Source organism: Argiope bruennichi, chromosome 4 (assembly GCF_947563725.1).
Source record: "Argiope bruennichi chromosome 4, qqArgBrue1.1, whole genome shotgun sequence".
NCBI classification, from domain to species: Eukaryota; Metazoa; Arthropoda; class Arachnida; order Araneae; family Araneidae; genus Argiope; species Argiope bruennichi.
The window spans coordinates 111,290,265-111,305,507 of NC_079154.1; the positions used below are offsets into that span (position 1 = coordinate 111,290,265).

The 15,243-nt window shown below is 27.4% G+C and overlaps 2 protein-coding genes and 1 long non-coding RNA gene across 3 annotated transcripts in view; 1 reads left to right on the forward strand and 2 right to left on the reverse strand.

Moving 5' to 3' along the window:
* LOC129966700 (septin-4-like) overlaps positions 1–3,260 on the reverse strand; it is a 41,531-nt gene extending 38,271 nt beyond the window's left edge. The window contains exon 1 of the mRNA XM_056081221.1: positions 3,095–3,260. Coding sequence (XP_055937196.1) covers positions 3,095–3,130 — 36 coding nt within the window. The 5' untranslated portion in view covers positions 3,131–3,260. The remainder of the gene's footprint in view (positions 1–3,094) is intronic.
* The window catches only part of LOC129966702 (uncharacterized), a 133,722-nt gene that overhangs the window by 26,893 nt on the left and 91,586 nt on the right, over positions 1–15,243 (forward strand). The window lies entirely within an intron of this gene.
* The window catches only part of LOC129966698 (sodium-dependent dopamine transporter-like), a 69,952-nt gene continuing 65,869 nt past the window's right edge, over positions 11,161–15,243 (reverse strand). The window contains exon 13 of the mRNA XM_056081218.1: positions 11,161–11,298. Within this exon, the coding sequence (XP_055937193.1) occupies positions 11,212–11,298 (87 nt within the window). The 3' untranslated portion in view covers positions 11,161–11,211. The remainder of the gene's footprint in view (positions 11,299–15,243) is intronic.

The following is a 15,243-nucleotide window of genomic DNA, read 5'->3' on the forward strand; positions in this document are numbered from 1 at the left end:
GTGATGAAAATTGGTAGAATTTTATATTCAACTTTCCATTCCACATCACATCAAAATTGATCAGCGTCCAAATTCAAGCTCATATTTGGAATTGAGTGATACCAATTGCGTAGAACAGAGGGCTAGTCAAAGGCCAGTTTAGAGTAATGCACATTTAGCAGTAAAGTTTAACACGTGATTGTGATGCCAAATAAGTTAATCCTCTTCAGAAATAAATATTGAGTAAAACAATTTCAAATATGTTAAAAACATAAAAAATGGGAATATTTACAAAACATTTTACTATTTTCATGGTCCACGCTTCATGCAGAAACATGACCCACCATCGAAGTGAGAGTTATTGTATCCACTATGAAAGCGAAATCAAACACATATCTGAAACTTCGTACCCTCATATTTGAGTTACCACTATTGAGATTATCAGATTAAAAATCAAATTTAATTAAAAGAGATGCAAGAGCTGTAAATTTTTTAGAGTGACATTTTGTTCTAAATCCATTTTTTTTTAATAACACAAAATATTTTAAGTAGCTGAAATATATAAATTAAATAAATCTAAAGTCTATTAATAAACATTTAAAAAAATTCCTTTAACTTCAATACTTAAAACGTTAAAAGAAAAAGAAAATATATCTTTCGAAAAGTACTCAGCAATTCTATGATTGAATAAAAAAATGTTAAATTCAGCTTTTTTTAAAAAAATTTTTGAAATTTAGAAAAATGTGTAACATAATAAATTTTATCTTTTTACAATTGGTAATGTGTCAACTGTAAATCAATTAACACAAATTAAAGAAGGGAAAATGCTTTCTACGAAACTTTCTCGTATACGCTCTAATAAAAGTCTTCTCGATAAAGAAAGAAAATAAATAAATAAACTCTCTTCGGATAAAATTGAGAACCTTAGGTAAGGCACTCAAAGCCTGGCATGGTACTGACGAACGATAGTTATGAAACATTGGCGTTAATCTAACATTTTTACTATCTAACCCATAGTGTGGTTCTTGGCGATCTTCCTATTTGGCGGTTAATATCCGGCATGCGGTTAATACATCGAAAATCGAATTTGTGATTTACTAGCAGTTTTTGCACCTGATTGAAACCAAAATTGGCAAAGATCTAAAATTATAGTCACAAGAATGTCACAGCCCTAATTCATCGATTCATGTCATTGCGTTCATTAATTATTGCTATTACATGCATGCGAAAGTACAGACCATCAATCTTTAGACAGATTTGGTATAAAAATTGATTAGAATCTACATTTGAGATGATAGCCCTTTACGCTTTATAGCTATCCAGTTCACTTGTACTCGAATAGCCAGCCAAACAGACCTGGGTTTTGTTCGAAATTTTATAAAAGAATCTACAAATTTGATTTTAAAATCCATATTCCGAATTTCATTCGTGTAATTCAAAATCTCTGTACGTAATAATATTCACAGACAGATCTAATACTAAAGATGTGTTTTTTGAACTAAGAAAGATCTGAAACAAGGTGATCTCTCAAAATTTTGATCGAATTTTCTGTCAATTACAATGCTTTCTTTACATTTTATATACAATAAAGTAATTATCATGAGTATAATTACTTTTTTTTTATCAAATTTGACATGATATATACAAAAGATAATTTGGTACATTGAGAATATTTTCAAAACTTAGAATAAAGTCAGGATTTTGAGATATAAGAAAAATATGTGTCTTAAATTCTCTACAGATAGATACTATATAATATCGTGCTAATTATAGAAATACTTTATGCATTCAGATTATTAATGCCTGCAATATTTATACCAGATGAAAACTTAGGTATGAGGAACAAAAAATATATCGTGTTTTTTAGATGTGAGAGATGCATTTGTTTCCAGTATTAAAGACGGGATTTCAGCTAGGAGAAATTTTTTTATCGGAAAAATATTTTAATGTTAGCACGAGTCAGAAGCAAATGTGTGCTTATTGAAAACTTATGAACTTAACTGGGGTTCTTATAGCTTAAAAATTCATAATTACTCAAGTAAAGATGAACTTATAAATCTATTTATTCATTTAAAAATAAATTAGTTCGAAATACGGTATATATGATTCAAAATTTATTGGGAATTATTAGGTATTTTCCATGGTATTTCTACATGCAAAATGTCATATAAATCGAAAGGAATATGAAAAGCAATTGTTCCTTCGACAAAATATATATCTTTTTTTTTGTTTTTTGAAATTTTTGTGACTTAAAAAATTATATACGTATTATAAAATAGGAAAATTATTAAAATATCGTATAACAAAAGAAAATGAAGCAAATAAAGTGAAATTATATGCTTGTTTGTTATGATAATAGAACAGTCTATTGACTTTATGTTATACAACTAATATTATGCAGCAGTCTGGATAATATACAACTAATTGATTGGATATTTTGAAAGCCAGGCAATTCATAAATGGACTAATAATTCGTTGTAACCCTAGAAATAAGTTTATTTGAGCAAATAAAAAAAAAGACTATTCGTATTGCGATTTAAACGTTTTTTGTTTTTAAAAAATGATTTTCGGAATTTTATCAGTTTCTTCAAGTCTATTAATCTAAAAGTTTCTACTAAAGAGAATTTTTATAAAGGAATTAGAATAAGTGGATTAGCCACATATAGCTCTACAATTCTCAATAACGAAAAATTTGTAAGAGTAAAACAAAAACAAATAGATATTGTTGCCATCATCAAAATTATGTGTGAAATAATTGCGGGAAGTTTATTTAATTTCAAAGGTGCGTTATCAACAATGCAATACAAAATACAAATGAAAATTAAAAATTGCTATCTGGTATCTTCCAATAATCCAGTTTTAATCTAAACCCTTTATTTTTTTAAAATTAAACTATTTACAAAGCAGATTAAAAAAATTTTAGAAAATTATAAAAATTAGGAACAACTTATAAAACAGATGTAGCCATATTTACTTTCATAGGTTCATTAACAACAATGAACAATAACTTCCATCCGAAATTCTAGTGAACATTGCTATATATGATAGCTTTCTAATGCCCATTTTAAAGAAATACTTGGTACTGAAACACTTGTAATAATTTGAAATTACTTACCGAATCGATGGAACAGTACGATCCCCAAGAGTTCATGTCCGCTACCAGCTCCTTTCGATTGTCTGTACAAGCTCATTGTTTCATTTTTTCATCCATATCTGCGTCCGGGCCGCGTGGTAGCATTCGCACACAAGGACCGCGATTCTGGTGTAAATATAGATGCAAAAGAAAGCTCTCACCAAATCCCTGCCAAGTGCAATTTGAACCACTTGCTTCTGAAATGAGCGGGGATGAATAGAACGCCTCTGACGAGTGGCGACAACCAATCGGATATTTAAAAATGATGCGAACAATAAAACTGTTTTTCGACTTGGGAAAAAAAATTGGGAAGACGAACCGTTAGAGCGAAATCGTGTTCTTTTTTTGTTCGTGGAGGTGTTTGTTGAATAAAGGATGGTTGTTATTGTGGCGGAACTGGAGAATAATGACATACGAGAATGTTCTTTTAATAGAACTATTTTATCAAATGCAAGGATTTAATTAATTGATACAGATAAATGATAATTATATGTTCGATTTTAAAATTATATGAAAAAGATAGGATACTAATAAGACTAACTATTGGATTTTATTGTATGATATAATGAAAAAAAGATTTGAAAATCCCACGAATCATATCTAATTTTTTTTAAGCTTTCACAGCGATTTTACAGACTTGACTTAAAAAAATCTTTTAGCGCAACGATGAAGATAAGTCAATGCACTTGGATTCGAGTTCGAAGGTATACTGAAGACTAAAGGTGAATAAATGAATGCTAGAACAATGGCACTTTGTCTCGGTCTGAGTTGCTGATTTAACCACATTAGAAACACAAAGGTTTAAAGTAAGACGAATAAAAAAAAATCTCAAAAATTAGAGATAAACAGAATATACAATTATTGTGACTGATATGGATTTTTTTCTAAGATTTCAATATATCCGGAAGCAAGTCCGCTTACCATTGTGAAAGTGGTTTTTGTTATGACGTCTTTGGAGAAAGGGACCACTTTGTGGTTTTGTATAGAAAGTTGTATTTAAAGTAAAGAATTATTATAAGCAAATTGATGTTGAAAATAAGTGAGTGCATTTTGAAGACTGAAAACGTCTGTAAAACGATTTCGAACTACTAGTTCCGTGATGTGGTCTCAAACTTTCTGCGTTCTTAATCGTAATGGATAACCAAGTTCCTAATGCACCAGGGTAAGTTTGTTAAAATACAAAGAATTTTTTTAAGAATTGCTTTTACCTTGTTGTGGTTAGGCTTACGCTTTACAGCTAACTACCGGATGTGACATACTTACGTGAGAATGGGTTTGATTATTTATTTATATAAATACACTTTGTTTTGTTTTTGGAATATGAACCTGTCAAGTGTAAATACAAATAAGTTTTTTTGCCAAGTGTTTTGTCATATGTGTGTGTTTGTTTATGACATATGCGGACAAAATTAGAGCTTTATGTCCAGTCTTATACCAAGGTATTCAATACCTGTTACTCATTTAGAAGGATCTTTGAAAAAGGTAAGATAATTTGATAGTAAAGTATTATGACGTTTTTTGAATAAAATATGCTTAGTTGTTATCAATAGTTCGACAAATTCCAATTGATTTTTTTCAAAGTATTTAAAAAAAACTTTGTAATATATGAAAAAAATTGCTGCTTTATTTTACCTTGAGCACTTTATTTTATTTGTATTTCCTATTGAATATTTTGATATAGAATATTCTAATTTTGAGTTTTTTTTGGGGGGTTTTTTTTATTCGTCTTACAGTTTGGCAGAAGATTAATTTGATTATAAGGTCCAATTCTTTATTTTTAATAATCAAAAAAGTTTATTAAGTGCCGATCATTTTAGAATTTAAACCATTTATTAGACGATTTCATAATTTCATGATACATTTCTGAATTTTGTTGAAGAATTTAGCAGAAATTCGATGAAGTATAATGAATAATATAAATTGTTTTGTCATTATTTGACGACTTCATTTAATTAGTATCTTTATGATGCGTTTTGTAACGAAAATTTCATCGAAAATTCAATCTTGTAATTTCAGTTACTCCCAAAAGTACTTGGAGCCTAAAAATTTCAATACTTTGATATAACGACTGTCGTTATATTATTAACTAGGTTCTTTCGGCGATTGGTTGAGTTTTATTTCAAGTAAATCTTTATGCATAATTTGAGATTCTCAATTCCGACAATGAGGTATTTCTAATTATTAAAGTAGGTGACTATATTAAAATTTTTATTTTTTATGAAATTATGAATTTTTTTATTTAATATTTTTAATGTTTGAACTGCTGTTTTTATAAAATCTTTAGCATTTTGTTTCTAAATCTACTTTTTAGGAAATCACAATGATTTGTGTATTTTCATTTGCATACGTTTTAATGCTTTTTGCATATTTAGATGTTTTTTTCTCAAATTTTAATCTTTGATAGAATTTTTTGACAAAAATCCTCATAAATTAAAATCTAATGCATATTTTTTATTCAAATTTGATATAATAATTTCTCAATGTGTTCTACAGTTTTTGAACTAGAGAATAAGTAATCTTTTTATTTAGAAATATTTATAGCTGTTTTAGTACTTAACTATGTGAAAAAAATTGAAAATTTCGTACTATTTATCAATCGAACCCCAATATTTAAATAATAAATAAAAAGGCAGCTCATATTTTAGTCCAGGAGCTAGATAATATATTACTTGAGCTATCTGAAATATTTTAAGCAAATTATTTGATAAATCTCTAAATTAGAAGTTCTTTTACTTTGTATTTCTTTTGAGATAAACAGCTTTTTTTCCAATTTTTTTAAAACTTAACTGGCCTATTTTAGTTTTATATATGCTTTTTTTTCAATCTTTTGTATGCAAAAATCAAAAATAAAACTGGTTTTGAACTTTTAAAAAAAAACTAATCCTGAAAGTAGTCGCATGACTCAGATTGTAAGTAAATGAAAACCATATTATTTTAGTATCCTTTTGTTTATTGAAAGCATGAAATTTTCGTAAAGGAATCGACATCATTGTGATATTGAAAGCTTAATTAATCTAATAATAACAAATACATTTCAAACTTTACTGCAATGTAATTTTATTTTCTGATTTCTCATGTAAACTGTGCAGATAGTAGATATTCCATCACGTAATTTCTTTTTCATCAGTTGAAGGAAACTCGCATGATGAAGTAACTGACGGAATAAGGAAAGAGTTTGAATTTCATTGGAACAATATAATTTAATATAGAAAGCTAAGCAAAAAATATTTTGAAATATTATTAAAATTTAAGAAACTCAAGCGTAGCAATTATATTTAATATCATTAATAAAATTATTTTTAATTTAAAAAAATATTATAAAAATCAATTTCTTGCAATGATATTTTGGGGAGTTATTTCTGAAGAATATCAAATCTCGATTTTTAGACAATTGGGTACATATTTCTATCATTCAAAGTCTAGCTGTGCTGAGTTCCGTAGCTTTAGATCCTGCACTGTATCCTGCAGAATTCCAACACACACACGCACACGCACACACGCACACATTATCCTTTATTATTAATAGAGAATATGTGTTATAGGTTCTTGACGATCGATTGATTATTTATTTGTATAAGCACTGTACACAATTTATTTAACGTATGAACAATAAAAAAATTAAATCTATTGAAAATTGATAATTAGAACGCGAACCAAATACCGAATCAGAATAATTCTTTGAGGAATAAGAAGAATCAGAATAATTCATCTATTATCGAATCAGAATAATTCATCTGTTATCGAATCAGAATAATTCATCTGTTATCGAATCAGAATAATTCTTTGAGGAATAAGAAGAATCAGAATAATTCATCTGTTATCGAATCAGAATAATTCTTTGAGGAATAAGAAGAATCAGAATAATTAATCTGCTATCGAATCAGAATAATTCTACACTGAACAGAATTAATTCTTTAAATGCAAGATGGTGAAAACTTAAATCTCATTATTAGAAAATGAATTCTTTATCTTCTGTTTCTTTTTGTCATTCGACTCTAGACTAGAATTCATAGACGTCTATCTCATAAAAAAAAATGAATCAGTGTAATTGTGTTCGTAATATTGAAATTAGTCATTTTTTGACCAAATAACAATGACGATTTACTGCAACTGCATTTACATTATTGGAAAAATGATTTATATTCAAAAAATGTGTTCTTAAACATATTTATTTATTTATCAGAGGCTCTTATTGACCAAAGCCAATCTTATTTGAAAAAAGGAATCAAAATTTATCTCAACAATTAAATTACCATTCTGGTCAAATATATCGAATTGTTGACAAGCTGTGTTGTCAGTAAAAAAAAACAGCTTTCTGCCCAACTTATCTGATAATTAAGGATTTATTTTTATTAGAATTTATGGCCAATTCATACCGTATTGCATTGGCATAAAATATGGCATAATTGGGTTATATCATTGATTTCCTTTCTGACAAAGTAAATGATATTGATTTTCAGAACTTGCAAGTTCATTCAAAATTCTTTGCGTTTAGAAAATATGATCTAAAAACGTTTTGTTTATTAACCAAAGGATTCACATATCAAATAGGTTCGAATGTATAAAGAAAAATGAATTAAAAGATATTCTAAATAATTAATTTGTTAGAATGATGCAATTCATCGACGTATTGGCAAACTTCCCAATCAGAATGAAAGACTTTCTACCCAATTCATTTGTCAAATAATTGTTTAATGAACGTCAGAAGAGAAGCCAAATTTTTAAAGCGGAAGAGTAGTAGATTATAGTTACAAAGTAGCAATTTTGAGTGCCAATAAGTTTATAATGTCTGACTTCAAAAAGAAAAAAAAATATTGAAGTTTTAAACAATAGATTTAAAATTAAATAAAATTCATATGTGTAAGTGGATTCAAAAAATAAATCATTAAACATAAATTCCTAACTTTTGAAATGTGATAAAAATGATCAAGATGGGAAATCAGAATTTCATTTCTTTCAGAAATTAGAAGAGTTTAACATGGATAAGTTTCGAAATTGTAATTTAGTTATTTAAAAAAAAGTATTGATTAAAATATGAATATGTATTCGCAATTGGAAATTTTATAATAGAAATCTGTTAATGCTCAAGAAGAAGCTTACATATCAATGATCATTATATTATAATGATCATTGATATGCAAGATTATATATTTAATAAACATAAATTGCTAAATATTTCTCATGTAACCTTTCAATAGAATTTTGTACACATTTAAGTTAGATTCCGTACAAACTTGACAGTTAAAAATTCCATTCTTTTTGTTCTTGTTCATTTATATCTTTAATCTAAACATAGATAAAATTGCATTTATAAGAAATGTCGCTTATAATTTTATTTCTATATTCGAATCCGATGTCTCTTTTTCATTTTATTAAGGGTTATTCATTAATTTTTATAATTTATACAGCTATTAAAAAGATAGTGGCGTTTATTGGCACTTTTAGTGCTATAACAAACGGGCCCGCAGATTTAAGATCCAGTTCTACACAAAGACCCATACCATACTCTGGCTTAATACATGTTAAAACCATTGAAGTTCCACCTATTCCTATGATGCATATCTGCCAGAAATAAAGCTGTGGTATCGAACCCGTCATCTAGAATCGGTTAAAGTTACAAACCTACCCGAAAAATTCTGGAATAGTTTTGGAACAAAACTTTAATTAATCTAACCATTTATTGTAATGGTTACATGCTACTCTAGTGAGAACTTCCCTGGCCTTTAACATCCAATTACTTTTCACAGTTTAGTACTCAGTTATTGTTTCTTATGATTATTTATTTTGTCAGTTATATGTATTTCACAAACTTAATTAGAAAATTTTGTACATTTATTTGTTCTTTTACACTTCTCTTATGCTATTCAAGAAAAAATATTTCTACTTTACTATAAGTTATTTTGAGCTATTTAATGATCCAAAAATGTTTTATAAATACGTTTTATAAGTCATTTTATGTGGCCTTATCCAATTATGTTTATCGCATCACAATATGTCGGAATGTCTTAATATTTGCTGTGATTTCACATCCTTTCGCCTCTTCTAATAAGCATGAGTTTCGAAATCAAATTTCCAAAATATATTTTATCATCTCGAGGTGAATTCCCTTATGAAAGAGCTGTTTAGAAGTGTGGTATAGTTATATGGTGTAGCATTTAGTATGTCACAATCTAAAAAATGTATTAAAATATAAATTGCTACATTCTTCATATATATATATTGTAGATTATAGATGCCCGATCTAATTATGGAACAATATACAGTTGTTAAACTATCAGAAATGGGTATACTAGGCATCTTTCAAAGGCATATTTTATATTACTTATGTCAATAAATGTATCGTTGTAGAAAATTCTGGCATATTTATATTGCTCCTATTTCTATTAATCATGTTTATAAAAAATACTTTTGGTACTCTGTCATTTTAAACAAATAATTCCAATCTTCTACGCTCACAAATGCCTGAGGTATGAAGCTTCGAATATCTTTTCTCTTATAGACAATTTTAGATCGATTTAACGGTTGTCTTGAAGAAGGTAACTCAGTGAGCATTTCCTCAGACTTGTTAACTCATCTAAGATATAGAAATCCAAAACTTCATTATTCGATCAGTTTTATATATCGAAAAGTGGGACTTTTTATATTTAAAATGTTAAATTACTAAGAGTATTTATTTTCTGTGAATAACCAACAGAGCCGGCAAATTTTATAAAAAGTGAGACTTTAGAAGTATATTTATAGACTTCCACACCTTAAAATATAATTATTTCATCATATAGAGCCTTTTTCTAATAGGAATATTTGATTATTTAAAAATTAACAACTAAACAACGATTAGAGTGAACAACCTGTAAAATGAGCTAAATTCACATGACTCCCAGCCCTTTCCCTCACATAAGTGGCTTAGATTTTATATTTATCACTACACATTTGAAGAGCATAGCATGCGCACATGACTCATCTGCATAAAAACATCTTGTGATATAATCCTAGTTACAGAACAGAACGCCGTCTCATACCCCCGTATCCGTGACCATTCTGGTCACTGAACGGTTTGGTAGGCATGTTACGGGAATTTTATTTAATTAACAAAATATTTACAGTAGGAAAACGAAACAAAAATAACTATTTACAAAATTTACAATTATATAAAAAATTATATTATGATGAGACGGTTTACATAATTTTTCAACTTAGAAATATAATTTATAGTAATTAACTTAGAAATATAATGCAGATTGAGAGATATGATGTTTATTAAGTATGCCAAATTTGAAAAAAAGATGCGTTATATATATAGTTTGGTTCTGAAGAGTTAACAAATGCAAGTAGTGTTGATATCAGAATAATTTATTTTAACACTATTCCATCTGCATGTCTAATTTGAGTTATTTTGTTTGGCGCCGTAGGACTTCTGTCGTTTTTCGAGGCTCTCAGAAGATCATATTTTCATTTTCATGAAATAATTATTTAAAATAGTAATAATAATTTTAGTAATATAAATAATAATTAATAGTGAATAATTAAAATAAAATGTCATCGGCGATTGTTCGATAGTTTTCGCATGACACTAAAGTGGTAACTCTGAATGTCATAGTGTTAATACGTTAGGAAATAGCCAAGAATAAATCCTGCAAGATTTAGCTGTATTTCTTTCTTTTATGACATTATAATGATATCAATAATGGAAGTCAGGAATAAACAGACAAACTCAGCATAATCTTATTTATTGCAGCCCTTTATTTCTCCCTGAACTTCGTTCTTCTTTTTTAGAAAATGCACTCTTTTGACTGAAATCAAAAATCAGAAGTAAATTCGTCAGAACCACGTTGTCTCTACCATTTATTTTCAGAAGAATTATGCCTAGAATTTCGAGCTAATGTTTGCTTTTTTAATTTTATTATCTACGTATTCATCCAAAAATCGCTTTTAAAAAAAAATATCGCTATGTTTAAAAAGAAGGGATGATTAGTTGATTTGAATTAACTATACACACACATTGTGGTCATCAACATTTAGAAAGTTTATTTTACATTTGAATGGATTTATATTAATACATCTGATATCAAGTAAAGGAAATTCATCTGTAAGTCAACTCTTCAAAGCAGTACTGCATCGGGGCCGCTAATTATCGTTTCAGCAGTATTGTCCCTGTCTCTATAAGGTGTTGTCAGTATTTTCAAGCGCTGAAACAGAAAAGTAGTAAATAAAAAGACAATTCAATGTGAATTAATATAAAAATATTTATTGATTCAAAATAATTTTTCAATATTTCTAGTGAAGGCAGAGTTACACAGATAAATAATTTTGAAACAGGAACATATGGTCGTAATTGCAGCCTGTTGCTGGGGGGGGGGGTCACTTCGGTAGTAAAATGATTGAAAGCATGAATTCGTCTAGTGGCTAATAACTGTCATTGTCGAACTTTGAGAAATTCTCTCCAAAAATATGTGAGAAGTACTTCGATCTTATTTATATTCTTTTGCATAGATTGACTTTCTTTATATGAATTTCGCAAATAATTTGATAAGAAGTAGAAATGCATTGAAACTAGAAGAATGAAACTAAATAAGTGATTTTACAATATATTTGTATATTATTATGTTCACAGCTAGTGACAGACATTCAAACTCAATCCCAAAAATGTGTTTATCGGATTCTGGGGCATTTAAAAATCAAAATCTCGGAATCTAATTTTTCAACAATACACTATGACAATACTCTTTTTTACGAATCTTGACGAGAATATAGACAGATTTTAGAATTTTCCACACGTTAACCAATCCGTTAGAGTTAGCATTGTGAAAGACAAGAAAATTATTTGTGCCAGCAAGATTTATCGTTCGTGAAAGGGTTTTTTTAACAGTGAAATTAGAACGATTTTTTTCAGAAATATTTCAAAAATGATCATCTGAGTCTAATTAAAGGTATCATTAGATTTTTTATAGTACATATGTCAATGTATTTTTTAATATTTTAAAATTCGATATTTTATAGATAAACGATGAAGAAAACAGGCTGATAGAAAATGGAATATTTTTTAAAGATGTAAATATAAATAATCTAAACGGCAAAAATACAGTTTTTTTTTCTTTTCGTTCGAGAATATAGATTCTTTATCTGAATTAATACTTATCTTTGAAACAAAATCTGCTTTCTTCATTTGTACGCTGTTTTAAATCATATGTTTTTCATTAGTACTCATTTGTTTTTTGTTATTGTTATTGTTAATTCTCAAGGTATAAATTGTAATATGAATTGAAATAGTAGTGCTTAATATGAAACCATGATTGAAATTTAATAAGGCAAAGCTCCACGATGTATTGATGCCTGATATTCCATTATAAAATGAACATGAAACTGGATCCTAAAAACGTAAATAAAATCATTCATTTGCTGTCCTTTGAATTTGCCTCAACATAAAAATGCCATTTATATGCAGGCTGGAAAACGATTTTGGCTGAAGTTTTATGTGATTGCCATCTGCAAATTTCATTTAAAAGAAGCAGCCCAAATTTTCTTTCCTATTGTCCAGCTCTATTACTTTTTTATTTTGTATTTTGATGTTTTTCTAGCGATAGGTTTGAAAACTATTTTCTGAATAATACTTTTTTTTTGCCAGCTTGTCTCTTATTCCTGTAGCTTTTAGAAATTTAATTTTAAAATTTTTAATTGTAGCCATGATGCGTAAGACACAAATAAAAATATTTAATATTTATTTCTATTAGGTTTGTCCATCAGCCAGTGTATAATTAATATGCAATAATTAACCTTTCGTTTGGCTCATATTAGCTGCGGCGATCTGTCGAGTCATGTATTATTTTTATATCTTTAATGTGTCTCTGAAATTTTATAGTTAAAAATTTTTATTTTTTTTTATTTTTGTATGCATTAATTGATTTCCACAGTAGTGTAAAAGTAATTTTGAAAATCGTTTTCATCGCAAAGTTTTTAGAAGCCTCCATAAAACTGCAAAAAAAAAAGTACTTAGAAGGATTGTGTTCCGATTTATAGAAAATCATGCACTGGGAAATTGGTTCATCAAGTTAAATCCTTTTTTTTATTTTACTAAACAGTTATAATTGTATGCGACTTAAAATTCATAAACAAAAATTAAACTGGCAGTAGTTGCTTAATACGAATGTTTTTGCATATTCCTTAACAAAGATGCTATCCATTCTTCACGGCATAAAAATACTGAACTTGAAGCAAGAATGCTACGATTGTTTTCATTAAGAGCAATAAACGTTCTCTTAGAAAAATTTGTAATATATTCATGGAGTTACTTTTCCGATATATTATCAAATCATTTAAAGCATACTATTCAAATTTCAAAATACAATCGGATGTATAAAGTCGTAAGCCATGAAATATTTCTTTAATAAAAATTAAAATTACAAGTATTCATACTTCGTTTACTATGTGGAATTTTAAATTCTTTAGATATAATAAATAATCCGTGCAGCGAAAAATTCTCTAGAGAATTTTGAAAGTAAAAACGATGAAGCATCTTACATAATTTTCTTTCTCTTATTTTCATTTTTACAGAAGGGAAGTTACATTGTGACCTTAGGATTATAAGAGTTTCTGCATAATAAAGCTTACTTTCAAAGTTTTAATATGTTTTAAAAACTATAAGTCAGCCGTCTGTAGAAACTGTATTTAAATGGAACTTGTCTGCATCAAATCTTTTTTTTATTCTACATTTGTCTCCTGCCTTAATTTTCAGTAATAAAATATTAAAAAATTGTTTCCAATTCGACATTTTTTATTAGTTTGAAATTTTTCTTATTTTTTAATTGCTTTGGTTTGAATTCATCTTTCACCTTGCATCCTCATAAACATAAGTGAGAAATATTTTTAATAAATGGAGAGTTTTATTATTTCGTGAAGTATTAAATAAAAAAGCAATAAAACGTTTTTATTTTTTTAAAATTTTCAGATGTGAACTGCGGTGTTGAGGTTGCGCTTTCTTCAATGAGATAATACTGTTACATTCAAAGTGTTGTATACTGTTTGCTCATTAAAACTGTTTACGCATTTATTGGAATTATTATTTTAAACGCTTTACTTATTCAAATTACTTATATTTTATTTATTATTTATTAAAAATGTTAAATGTTAAATTTTTTTATTCTTGTTATTAGTTTAAAAAATACGGTTTATTTTGTTGAGCTTATATTAAGACTTAAGATTTTTAATTTTTTTTTGAATAAATTAAATATTATGATACCATCAGGTTCGAATTAAATAAGCTTTGCTGTATATTATTTTCAAGAAATAATATACTACTTATGACATTTTAATCTTAATAATTATTAATAAGAACTACTACTACTAAGAATTAATAAGAACTATTTATGACATTTTAATTTTCTTAGAGTTAAGAATTTGATTTTTTTATAACTACTATAAAATATATTATAAAAAAATAAGTGCGAAATGTGGTTAGTTATCTTTTCAGAAATGTTGATTACTTAAAAAATGTTCGTTAAAGTAATCGAAATAACTTTGTGGAGTTACTTAAAGTTCAATAATAATGTGTGCAACTCAGAAAAATAGTTTTAATATGATAAAAAAGCCAATTTACGGATCAATAAAAACAATTGTCATATTAGCATAAATTCTAAACATAAGGTGGCGAAGTTATATAACAAAATTGATTTCTGATGTTAGCTGCTGCTGTTTTGATTAATTCGAGAAAATACAAGGAAATAATTCATTAAAATTCCTCTGTCTGCTCCCTTTATTCCACTTAAGGTTGCTAATTTTTTTTTTCTAATTGACATTTCCGAAGATAGATTTCCAGATAATAAAATAATTCATGTAAAACCAAAAATGTTATATCTAAAATTGTATTTTTTTTGTATATCTGTCAAACTAGAAAGGAAGTTGATAAAAGTTTGAAAGCAAATAAAATGGCTTGTGCTAAAAAAAAAAAAAAAATGTTCTTTCAAGAGAGAGAGAGAGAAATGTTCTTTCAATGTTCTTTCAAGAGAGAGAGAGAGAGAGAAATGTTCTTTCAATGTTCTTCAAGAAATGTTCTTTCAATATAGCCAATTTTTTATGCTTATTTATTTATGTAGTTTGGTTGCTTAGCTGTTATTTTTGTAGTTTATTATATTTTTTTT